This window comes from Spermophilus citellus (assembly GCF_964194105.1).
Source record: "Spermophilus citellus genome assembly, chromosome: 7".
Classification (NCBI taxonomy): Eukaryota; Metazoa; Chordata; class Mammalia; order Rodentia; family Sciuridae; genus Spermophilus; species Spermophilus citellus.
In genome coordinates, this window is record NC_138188.1 from 92,921,372 (window position 1) to 92,934,615 (window position 13,244).

Below are 13,244 nucleotides of genomic sequence, written 5' to 3' on the forward strand. Positions count from 1 at the left end.
ACAAAGTACATCAAAACACAAATGTAATTTTTTTTTTAAACCATAGTTAGCAGGTTAAATAAAGCTATGGGAAGAATCTTGACTCCTGGCACTGATGTAACCCACACTCTGTGATGTGTACCCAAAGTTGCTTTGAAATAAACCACTTTTGACAATAACCCTAGGCATTGGTGGTGGTATTCTCTGTTGATGCAATCTAAGATTGAGACCTAGAGAGGTCGTTTTTTCTCTCCTTGGTTACCATAGCCTGAAGTGGAAATATCAGAGTTTGAACCCTATATTTTCTGTCTCCAGAACATTGGTTCTTTCAGTTATAAACAACTTCCTGTCCCCACCGATATCAGACAGGCTTTTGTAGCTGAAGAAAATGGGGATTAAAAGACACAAAGTATATGTACCTTCTGAGCTCTTATCCCACAATGGACTTTGTCCGTAGAGCCCTGTGGTAAGATTATTATTTCTCTACGAGGAAAGCTAAAGTCACTGAAAGTGGTTTCCTCATTCGTTATCTAACTGAGGGAAATAGGGTGAAAGCTATTTGAACTTTCTTCAATCTGTTTGTCAAATTAAAATTTGCTGATTTTTATTCGTAGTATAAAGATGCATTTATGAAAGCAAATCCTGGCTACAAATGGTGTCCTACTACGAACAAGCCTGTGAAATCGCCAACTCCCACAGTCAATCCACGGAAGAAACTTTGGGCCTTTCCATCTGACTCTTCAAGAGACTTGCCAAGCCCCAAGAAGGCAAAGACTGAAGAAATGCCTCAGCTGAACTTTGGAATGGCTGGTGAGTTTAGATGTTGTTTCTACATCTTTTTTAGTAATAGGACAATACATTTCATTAATATTTTTAACTAATAGTACACAGTTTGGGGTAGTAAAATTTATGACCAATATGAAGCAATCACAAATAAATGGCATATCTTAAAGCACTAGAAGATGATATACAAAGAATATATATATAACTAAAGAAAGGAGATGGAGAGACCAAGTTATACATATGTGTGAATTCCTGTCATTAGTATATAGAAAAGTAGACGAAAATGTGGAGATTGTTAGGAGCTTAGGGAATTTTTTTAATATTTAAAATATTTCAATACATATACACACTACAAAGGTATCCCAGTAAGAAAGCTACAATTATGTATATCATCTCTGTATCTGAAACATTGAGGCAAAAATATGAACAACTCAATCACACATCTCAGGTGTATCTAAAAGCTGTGTCTTACAGAGTTTCCATCCTAAACCCCCACCCCCATCCCCCACTTCCCAGTTCCTCTATGGGCCATGCAAATTTAAAATTCCAGGTGGTCCCATTTGTTATGGAACCTTTAATACTTTCTAGGATGGTAAGGAATCCTGAAGCATTTATTACCATGAAATAAAGCATTTATATTCACCTTGTAAATGCCTCTATCCTGGTCATTGCAATGCAGTAGTCAAAAGAAGAATTTGCCAAGATGAAATTCAGAGATTGGGCAGGGTAGAAGCAGTGAAGCTGGTGTTGAGCACAGAGTTCCTATTTCATCAAACACAATCTCTTCAAAATCAGTGTACTGAACCATTTGCAATATGGAAAGGTTGGAAGGAAGTTGGGCAATACTGGGATGACACATTTTTGTTTTTAAATAGCCAACAGACCTTACCAGATTTAAGAGTTCAATACGCAATTTATATAAATGCTAAAAATTAAGCTTAACACAATGGCAATTCTGGGGAAACAGTCTCCAGATGATCTATATGTGTCTATAGTGTGATTCTTAAGTGAGCTCTCAAAATGATGGTTGGCTTCATCTTTTTCCCCCCTTTTTATGGGGATTAAACCCAGGAACAGGGGTATTCTAAGCATGAATTTAACCGCTAAGATATACTATGTCCCAAAGAATCAAAACAGAGATCTGCTCTTGTTTTAGCTTTCACTTTGTACGATTTTAGCTGCAACTCACTTGTTAATGGATAGTCTTGTGGATAGTCTTGGTGATTTTCTGAATTTCCCATATTATATCATTTGGAGTGTTTCTAAAACATTTTCTTATCAAGATGAAAAAGTCTTATGTAGATGACTGGCTTCTAATATAAATGTCTTTGATTATCATTTAGCATCCATTGCTTTTTCTCTCACTTCTAAAACAAGGTTAGTGCATGTTGGACTTTTTTTTTTTAACAACATTCAATTATTCTTTGCAAACAAATAATTATTTCAAATTATATAAAAGGTGTGGAGATAATACCTTGCACCTTATCTGATCATAATGGAATGAAACTAGAAATCAATGATAAAAGAAGGAAGGAAAAATCCTGCATCACCTGGAAAATGGAACAATATGTTACTGAATGATCAGTGAGTTACAGAGGACATAAAGGAGGAAATCAAAAAATTCTTAGAGATAAAGGACAATACAGGCACAACATACCGGAATCTATGGGACACAATGAAAGCAGTTTTAAGAGGGAAATTCATTTCCTGGAGTTCATTCCTCAAAAAAAGAAAAAAACAACAAATAAATGAACTCACACTTCATCTCAAAACCCTAGAAAAGGAAGAGCAAAACAACAGCAAATGTAGTAGAAGACAAGAAATAATTAAAATCAGAGCGGAAATCAACGAAATTGAAACAAAAAAAAAAAACCATTGAAAAAATTGATAAAACTAAAAGTTGGTTCTTCGAAAAAATAAATAAGATCGACAGACCCTTAGCCATGCTAATGAAGAGAAGAAGAGAGAGAATTCAAATTACTAACATACGGGATGAAAAAGGCAATATCACAATGGACACTACAGAAATACAGAAGATAATTAGAAAGTATTTTGAAACCCTGTATTCCAATAAAATAGAAGATAGTGGAGATATCGATAAATTTCTTAAGTCATATGATCTGCCCAGATTGAGTCAGGAAGACACACACAATTTAAACAGACCAATAACAAAGGAAGAAATAGAAGAAGTCATCAAAAGACTACCAACCAAGAAAAGCCCTGGACCGGATGGGTATACAGCGGAGTTTTACAAAACCTTCAAAGAAGAATTAATACCAATACTTTTCAAGCTATTTCAAGAAATAGAAAAAGAAGGAGCTCTTCCAAATTCATTCTGTGAGGCCAACATCACCCTGATCCTGAAACCAGACAAAGACACTTCAAAGAAAGAAAACTACAGACCAATATCTCTAATGAACTTAGAAGCAAAAATTCTCAATAAAATCCTGGTGAATTGAATACAAAAGCATATCAAAAAAATTGTGCACCATGATCAAGTAGGATTCATCCCTGGGATGCAAGGCTGGCTCAATATACGGAAATCAATAAATGTTATTCACCACATCAATAGACTTAAAGATAAGAACCATATGATCATCTCGATAGATGCAGAAAAAGCATTCGACAAAGCACAGCATCCCTTTATGTTCAAAACACTAGAAAAACTAGGGATAACAGGAACTTACCTCAACATTGTAAGAGCTATATATGCTAAGCCTCAGGCTAGCATCATTCTAAATGGAGAAAAACTGAAGGCATTCCCTCTAAAATCTGGAATGAGACAGGGATGCCCTCTCTCACCACTTCTGTTCAATTTAATTCTTGAAATACTAGCCAGAGCAATTAGACAGACAAAAGAAATTAAAGGCATAAAAATAGGAAAAGAAGAACTTAAATTATCACTATTTGCTGATGACATGATTCTATACCTGGAAGATCCAAAAGGGTCTACAAAGAAACTACTAGAACTAATAAATGAATTCAGCAAAGTGGCAGAATATAAAATCAACACACATAAATCAAAGGCATTTCTGTATATCAGCGACAAAACTTCTGAAATGGAAATGAGGAAAAAAAACCCCATTCACAATATCCTCAAAAAAAATAAAATACTTGGGAATCAACCTAACAAAAGAGGTGAAAGACTTATACAATGAAAACTACAGAACCCTAAAGAGAGAAATAGAAGAAGATCTTAGAAGATGGAAAAATATACCCTGTTCATGGATAGGCAGAACTAACATCATCAAAATGGCGATATTACCCAAAGTTCTCTATAGGTTTAATGCAATGCCAATCAAAATCCCAACGGCATTTCTTGTAGAAATAGATAAAGCAATCATGAAATTCATATGGAAAAACAAAAGACCCAGAATAGCAAAAGCAATTCTAAGCAGGAAGTGTGAATCTGGAGGTATAGCCATACCAGATTTCAAACTGTACTACAGAGCAATAGTAACAAAAACAGCATGGTACTGGTACCAAAACAGGCGGGTGGACCAATGGTACAGAATAGAGGACACAGAGACCAGTCCACAAAATTACAACTATCTTATATTTGATAAAGGGGCTAAAAGCATGCAATGGAGGAAGGATAGCATCTTCAACAAATGGTGCTGGGAAAACTGGAAATCCATATGCAACAAAATGAAGCTGAACCCCTTTCTCTCTCCATGCACAAAAGTTAACTCAAAATGCATCAAAGAGCTTGATATCAAATCAGAGACTCTGCGTCTGATAGAAGAAAAAGTTGGCTCCGATCTACATATTGTGGGGTCGGGCTCCAAATTCCTTAATAGGACACCCATAGCACAAGAGTTAATAACAAGAATCAACAAATGGGACTTACTTAAACTAAAAAGTTTTTTCTCAGCAAGAGAAACAATAAGAGAGGTAAATAGGGAGCCTACATCCTGGGAACAAATTTTTACTCCTCACACTTCAGATAGAGCCCTAATATCCAGAATATACAAAGAACTCAAAAAATTAAACAATAAGACAACTGAATCCCCTCCTCTCAGCATGCACAAAAGTTAACTCAAAATGGATCAAGGACCTTGATATCAAATCAGAGACTCTGCGTCTGATAGAAGAAAAAGTTGGCTTCGATCTACATATTGTGGGGTCGGGCTCCAAATTCCTTAATAGGACACCCATAGCACAAGAGTTAATAACAAGAATCAACAAATGGGACTTACTTAAACTAAAAAGTTTTTTCTCAGCAAGAGAAACAATAAGAGAGGTAAATAGGGAGCCTACATCCTGGGAACAAATTTTTACTCCTCACACTTCAGATAGAGCCCTAATATCCAGAGTATACAAAGAACTCAAAAAATTAGACAATAAGATAACAAATAACCCAATCAACAAATGGGCCAAGGACCTGAACAGACACTTCTCAGAGGAGGATATACAATCAATCAACAAGTACATGAAAAAATGCTCACCATCTCTAGCAGTCAGAGAAATGCAAATCAAAACCACCCTAAGATACCATCTCACTCCAGTAAGATTGGCAGCCACTATGAAGTCAAACAACAACAAGTGCTGGCGAGGATGTGGAGAAAAGGGTACACTTGTACATTGCTGGTGGTACTGCAAATTGGTGCGGCCAATATGGAAAGCAGTATGGAGAAAGCTGGGAATGGAACCACCATTTGACCCTGCTATTGCCCTTCTCGGACTATTCCCTGAAGACCTTAAAAGAGCATACTACAGGGATACTGCCACATCGATGTTCATAGCAGCACAATTCACAATAGCTAGACTGTGGAACCAACCCAGATGCCCTTCAATAGATGAATGGATAAAAAAAAATGTGGCATTTATACACCATGGAATATTACGCAGCATTAAAAAATGACAAAATCATGGAATTTGTAGGAAAATGGATGGCACTAGAGCAGATTATGCTTAGTGAAGCTAGCCAATCCCTAAAAAACAAATACCAAATGTCTTCTTTGATATAATGAGAGCAACTATGAACAGAGCAGGGAGGAGGAGCAGGAAGAAAAGATTAACTTTAAACAGAGTCATGAGATGGGAGGGAAAGGGAGAGAAAAGGGAAATTGCATGGAAATGAAGGGAGACCCTCATTGCTATACAAAATTATATATAAGAGGTTGTGAGGGGAATGGGAAAATAAACAAGGAGAGAAATGAATTACAGTAGATGGGGTAGAGAGAGAAGATGTGAGGGAAGGGGAGGGGGATAGTAGGGGATAGGAAAGGTAGCAGAATACAACAGTTACTAATAGGGCATTATGTAAAATTGTGGATGTGTGACCGACGTGATTCTGCAATCTGCATTTGGGGTAAAAATTGGGAGTTCATAACACACTTCAATCTAATGTATGAAATATGATATGTCAAGAGCTTTGTAATGTTGTGAACAACCAATAAAAAAAAGAAAAAAAAAGACCTCCATATAATAAATGCGAGACAAAATAACTTTGATGAATTAAATATAAAAAAAAAGATAACAAATAACCAATCAACAAATGGGCCAAGGACCTGAACAGACACTTCTCAGAGGAGGACATACAATCAATCAACAAGTACATGAAAAAATGCTCACCGTCTCTAGCAGTCAGAGAAATGTAAATCAAAACCACCCTAAGATACCATCTCACTCCAGTAAGATTGACAGCCATTATGAAGTCAAACAACAATAAGTGCTGGCGAGGATGTGGGGAAAAGGGTACACTTGTACATTGCTGGTGGTACTGCAAATAGGTGCGGCCAATATGGAAAGCAGTTTGGAGAAAGCTGGGTATGGAACCACCATTTGACCCAGCTATCGCCCTTCTCGGACTATTCCCTGAGGAGCTTAAAAGAGCGTACTATAAGGATACTGCCGCATCAATGATCATAGCAGCACAATTCACAATAGCTAGACTGTGGAACCAACCTAGATGCTCTTCAGTAGATGAATGGATAAAAAAAATGTGGCATCTATACACAATGGAGTATTATGCAGCACTAAAAAATGACAAAATCATGGAATTTGCAGGGAAATGGATGGCATTAGAGCAGATTATGCTAAGTGAAGCTAGCCAGTCCTTAAAAAACACATGCCAAATGTCTTCTTTGATATAAGGAGAGCAACTAAGAACAGAGCAGGGAGGAAGAGCATGAGGAAAAGATTAACATTAAACAGAGACGAGTGGTGGGAGGGAAAGGGAGAGAGAAGGGAAATTGTATGGAAATGGAAGGAGACCCTCAATGTTACACAAAATTACATGTAAGAGGTTGTGAGGGGTAAGGGGTGGGGGAAACAAGGGAGAGAATTGAACAACAGCAGAGGAGGTAGAGAGGGAAGAGGGGAGGGGAGGGGAGGGGGGATAGTAGGGGATAGGAAAGGTAGTAGAATACAACAGTCACTAATATGGCATTATGTAAAAATGTGAATGTGTAACCAATGTGATTTTGCAATTTGTATTTGGGGTAAAAATGGGAGTTCATAACCCACTTGAATCAAATGTATGAAAGATGATATGTCATGAGCTTTGTAATGTTTTGAACAACCAATTAAAAAAAAATCTTGCACACACACACACACAAAAAAAAACATTCAATTATTCTTTGCAAACAATTATTTCAAATTATATAAAACTATGAGAACCTTATTTTAAGTGTTGTTAACACTATTAATCTACCAGTCTTTTACCTATAAAATGGAAGTAGGACAGAAACTTCAACCAAGATTTTTACTTCTTAGCTTTTACAGCAGTGTTTTTGGTACCAGGGATTGAATCCAGGGGCACTTAACCACTGAGCCTTATCCCTAGCCCTTTTTATTTTCATTTTGAGACAGGGCCTAGTTAACTTGCTGAGATTGGCTTTGAACTTGCGATTCTCCTGCCTCAGCCTCTCAAGCCACTGGGATTACAGGTGTCCACAACCCAGCATAAAGCAGTTTTCTTTATAGCAAAGTACAAGAAAGCAGAAAGACACTTCCTAGCATTCATCTCATTGTATATGTAATTAATTGCGTGTGTTGGATATTGAAAATCTATGGCAAGAGTTTTCTTCAGCTTCCATTTAATGGGTAACATTAGTCTGATGTTTCCAACAAGATGAAGTGAATTAAATTGCCTTTAATTAAAACATGCTTCTTGGCTATCTGAATTAGGGGATATAGAGGGAATTTAAAGGCTAGTGTAACTTTTCCTTAGCAGTGAATCTCTTTCATTTTGTTTTGTTTGCTCTGGTTTTTCACTTGACATTTTTCGGTTTGTTTGTCACATGTGTATGTTTTCCAGGAAGGGGAAGTTATTTAGAAATTAATGCAGTACAAACCCTCTTGATAAAAGGAAAGTGTGGTATTTATGCAAATACATTTTAATAGTTCTGAATTATATAAGTGTAAATTATATAAAGGATGAAGGTAATTTCTTGCTCTATCTCAGTATGCATATAGCTAACTTCTTGTGAAGTCATATTGGTATATAACTTGTAACTTATCATTGGTATATAAATTATGATGTAATCATGTTCCCATTTTACTTTGTAATTTGAACTAACACATTTTTATCTTTAGAAAGCTATTATCCAATCCTACTGGTCTCCAGGATGACAGCTGCAAAAGTATTTCACTCGCAAAGTAACCAACTAAACTTTTACTTTCTGCAAAATTCATTTCACCCTTCTGTGTTTTTTTTTATTTTAATTAGCTAGCTTTAGTGTCTGTCTTAGCAGTCACAATAGTATATAAACTTAGTGTTTGATTAAAATTGGAATCTTTAAACTACACTTGAGCTTTGTTTCATCAAATCAGCCTGTGATTGCTTATGTATTCTGTTTCTCTGTCTTTCTATAAGGCTGTCTTTCAACAATGACATATTTTCTTGAACACTTGATCCTTGGTGACCTCATAAGTACCTTGTAACCTGCTTGCAATTTTAAACAAATTGTATATATGATCAGACTTACTCCATGAGTTCTCAAAACAGGTTTGAATACAGGGCATACCTTGAACCATAAAGAAACAACTGAATGTCTTCAGACAGCATTTTGACTGATCCTTATCTTTAATTGTAGAGAGAGATTCCTAAAATAAAATATACATTTATTGAGAACCTGTGTGTACTAGGAGAGAAAGTAAGCTAGGCATTTTTACATGTGTTCTTTTGTTGCAGTAACCAAGTCTTAATTCATTTAAGAGAACCTTTAAAAATATATATTTCTTACTATCTGTTGGGTCAAAGATCACTTGTAACAATAAAAAGATTAGTTTTTAATCTTGAAGTTATTTTGAGAAAGAGACTAACTACTTCTAAGAGTTTGTGTATCAGTTATTTTAAATTTATCTTGAAAGTTTTAAAAAGAGATAATTTGAAAAAAGCTCACTAGATTTTGAAGGTTCATTTTGAAAATATCTCTGTTCTCTAGTTCTGATAGCCTGGTTCTTTTTATTAGTCCTGATTTCATCTGGCAGAAATAACAATTTGAGAATAAAAATCTTGGAAGACAAGCATAAGTACTCTTTTTTTTTTTTTTTTTTTGAGGAAATGGTTGGATGTGTTTATTTCTTTTTTTTTATTAGTTGCTCATGACAATACAATGATCTTGACATATCATACATTTGAGTCAAATGGGGTATGAGAATAAGTACTCTTTTGTTTAAAAAAAAAAGAATTTTCATGCACGGAAAGAAGCCTTGGGTTCACAGATAATTCATGTTCTAAGTAGCTGTGCTACTGAAGAAAATAACTATGCTGGAATGGTGGGGCAATTGTGGTATTTAAAAGACTCACAAAAGTGCGAGCACTAAGAAAATATATGCCAGGTTATTGTTAAAGAGTTTTGAAAGTTATTTATAAAAGTTATGTGGTTCTGTTGCATTTCTGTATTTATTAATATTCTCATTGATTCCTTATGTATTATATATGGGTCCTGCTTGGAAGGTGATTGTTTGTTTGTTTTTGACTTATTTAGATCCTACTCAAATGGGAGGCCTGAGCATGCTGCTGTTAGCTGGAGAACATGCTCTTGGCACACCAGAGGTAAGCCAGTCCCTCATTCCTTTCCACCCTGCTCATGCTGGGGCTTAGGAACACAGACATTTGTATTCAGTTCACATTGTTATTTCTGCAGTTCACTGCTTACAGCTCATGAGCAAACTTTACTTATAATTGTTTTCACTACGATCTGTCTGTGCATCTGGTGATTTGAGAGTAACAGAAGTGGTGTTAATAAACCAAGAGGATACAAACACAAGTCTAGTGGAGATTTTGCAGGTCTGTGAATCTAAAAGTAAAAAATGCAATGTACAATTAGTTGGCCTTTGCTGTGACTATGTCATGTGTATGTACATTGTGTCTTACAATTGATTTATTCTCTTCAAAACTTTTCTGCTGTTTTGATGTTCTCATTTGGACTTCCTAGTAGAAAAATGATTGTTAAAAATATGAAATTATCCTTCTCTCTAGTACCTGAATTATCTATTTTAAAAATCTGACAACATGGCTTTTCAGAATTGTTTCATTTTTAAGAAGGAAAAGGACAGACCTTTGTGAGCTTGGTTTCACAGTCTAGTTATTGAGCTTCTCTTGCTAGACATTTATGGGTGTGATTTTGATGGGCACATAGTAACAGTTAACCACACATAGTTTGCATTTGTAGAATCTTTTATTTTCCAGACACTCTTAACGGAAGCCAGTCAGATTAACCTGCTGGTCATGTTATTTTAAAACACTTGGGTTCTTGAGATAAAAATTTTCAGTCCTCATCCAGAATATCTATATAGGGCAAAATAGCCTGTTGCCTCAATTTTATCACAGATCTATACTTTTAACTTATTTTTTTTTTAATTTTGAGAATGCTATATAGATTATAGTGAAAGCCTATTCAACTGTATAGGCTGCTTATATGAGACTATTGTTATTTATAGTTTATATTTGGGATCCACAGTTGTTGACTATCTGTTCAGTTTAAATTATTTTGATTCTGTTCAATTTAGTATATTAAAAATGTATATATTTGTTGTATTCTTTAACTGGGGGGGGGACATTTGTGCTACTTGGTACCTTTGCAAACCCATTATTCAGAATGTTTGTACTTCCTAACACAGTGACATTGTCAGGCATCATTTCACTTGCCCCTCCACATGGTATTACCTAATGGCAAATCAGGTAAACTCTCATTTAGGTATAGTGTATCCCAAGCATGTTCCAGAGATGAGTGTTGGAATAACAACACACACTTGACCTTTCAACACAGCTGCACTCATGATTTCCAAGAGTGCTTTGCATTGGGAAGTCGGCATCATCTCTCCTAACAGATTATATGAGGATGGTAGTTTTTATTCCCAACATCTTTTAACATTATTTCTTACTTTTTATTGCAAGTATAAATCAACATTTGTAGAATTTCTGGATGATAATCAAAGAAAGGGATACTTCACCCAAACCCTTTGCTTAAAGTTGTGCCTCATGGGGTCTTTTTAGTGAGAAGTTCTCCTATTCCCTTTTAAAGCATAGAATATCAAAAAAAGCACTGTAAGTAATGCAGTGGTAGATCTTTTATCTCTGATGTGGAAACATTTTGAGAATTATCAAGCTAAAAGAAGCAAAGTTAAATGACTCATCAAATTAAGGGGAAAAGCAGATTTTATACAACACAACTCTGTCTTCATATTCCCTACCCCTCACCTCAGAGATATGTGGGTTATTAGTGAAAATAATCTTGACAGATTAGAACAATAAAGCAGTAAAAAAATATAATCTGGTATCTTTGTAAATATCATTAGTTTGAGAGTTTACTTCATAGATATCAGTAGACTTCTCTTAGTCTTTCGATTTCTGTGCAAAGTCTTAATTATATAATTCAATTATATAATAGAACTTTAGGGACTTATTTATGCAGCCAGATAAACATTAGCTAAACATAGTAAATGTATACTTAAAATTTTCTAAGAAATTTAGCGGGAATATAGAACCTTACCCCAGATGAGAGATTCAAAAGTTTCCTATTTTTGACATTTAGAAAAATAACTGTGAAATTTGACATTCACAAAAATTCTGCCACAGGAATGGTTTAATCATATGGGTTTTTAAATACCATGTAACAATCCTATTCTAAAATATTATTCTTAAAGGGTGGAAATTTTCTTTTGTTCATTGAACTGAGACCTACTCACATAGAAAAAGTTCTTAACAGACTTTTTAAAGTATAAAATTAATATAGGTAATAGATTTACTTTTACTTTAACTGAAACATAAAGTCCCAAATTAAAAGATTGTGTTTTTTTGTTTGTTTGTTTGGCTTGACCTATCTTAATGCTCTTAGAGTTTTAGAGAGAAATTTCAATTTCTTGAGAGATCAGTAGGCAAATAATAGTAATGTTTGAATTTTCTCTTTTTCCTCATCTTAATCTTTCATAATCAATTTGTGGCTTTACTAGGTCAACATTTTTTTAGTGCCTCTTTACTAAGCTGAGGTGGCTTTTATATTCTCAGCTGTGGTAACTTTGTGTCTAATAAATAAAAAGGGTGAATTTTGATTTATAGTTTCTTTTATTTTTCACACATTTTCTTTATAATTTACTATAATTTGTTAAATTTGTTATATATTTTTTATACCTGCAGTATAATGAATGCATAAACTATTAGAGATAAATTTTTAGAAACAATGTATGTGTTTATATAATTTATTAATTAAAAAATTGATCTGTTGAGCAAGACTAACAAAGAAAAGTGATTTCTGGCTCAAAATGGTAGACTAAGTAAGTCTTTACTGACAAGAATAACTTAAAGAGGAAAAGTTTATTTTTACTCATGGTATCAGAGGTACCAGTTCATGGCCATCAAACTTCATTGCTCTGGGCCCAAGATGAGGCAGCATGTCATGGCCAAAAGCCATGGTGAAGGGAAGCTGCTCTCCCCACGGTGGGCCAAAAACAGAAAACTTGGTGGTAGTGGTGGGGGGCATAGAGAAGATATACCCTTCCAGGGCACATTCTCAGTGACTACCTCCTCCAGTCATACCCCACCTGCCTACAGTCACCACTCAGTTAGTCCATTCAAACTAAGATGGACTGATTATGTTATAGATCTCATAACCTAATCATTTGTCTCTGAATATTTCTGCATTAACAGGCGCGTTTGAGGAACACCTCATATCTAAACCACAACACCATATAGAATGTAAGCATAGCAGTCTCATTAGAAAATAACCACATAGCAGTGAAATAAATAGCAAGGAATGTTTCCAATGTTATAAATTTAGTCAGAAACCAAATAAAGTTGTTTAATGAAAATCATGAGATCCAGATAAATAGGTAGGAGGGAGCTACAGAGATAAGAGGCAGTCTCATTAGAATGCCCTGAAATTTAAAGGAATATATACTTTTTAGAAAAAATAAGTGTGCAAAAGACAAGTAGAATAAATAAAAATAATAATGTTCATATTGAACTGAGAAGACCTAATAAGAAGGCAGTTTGCTTCATGTCAGGGAATTATCTAAAGGTGAAAATACAG

At 35.0% G+C, this 13,244-nt stretch overlaps 1 protein-coding gene across 14 annotated transcripts in view; it reads left to right on the forward strand.

The window, feature by feature from the left end:
- BBX (BBX high mobility group box domain containing) overlaps positions 1–13,244 on the forward strand; it is a 262,512-nt gene that overhangs the window by 179,630 nt on the left and 69,638 nt on the right. For all 14 annotated transcript variants that reach the window (XM_081301612.1, XM_081301606.1, XM_081301608.1 and 11 more), the window contains 2 exons: positions 594–789; positions 9,702–9,769. In XM_081301612.1, coding sequence (XP_081157738.1) covers positions 594–789; positions 9,702–9,769 — 264 coding nt within the window. The remainder of the gene's footprint in view (positions 1–593; positions 790–9,701; positions 9,770–13,244) is intronic.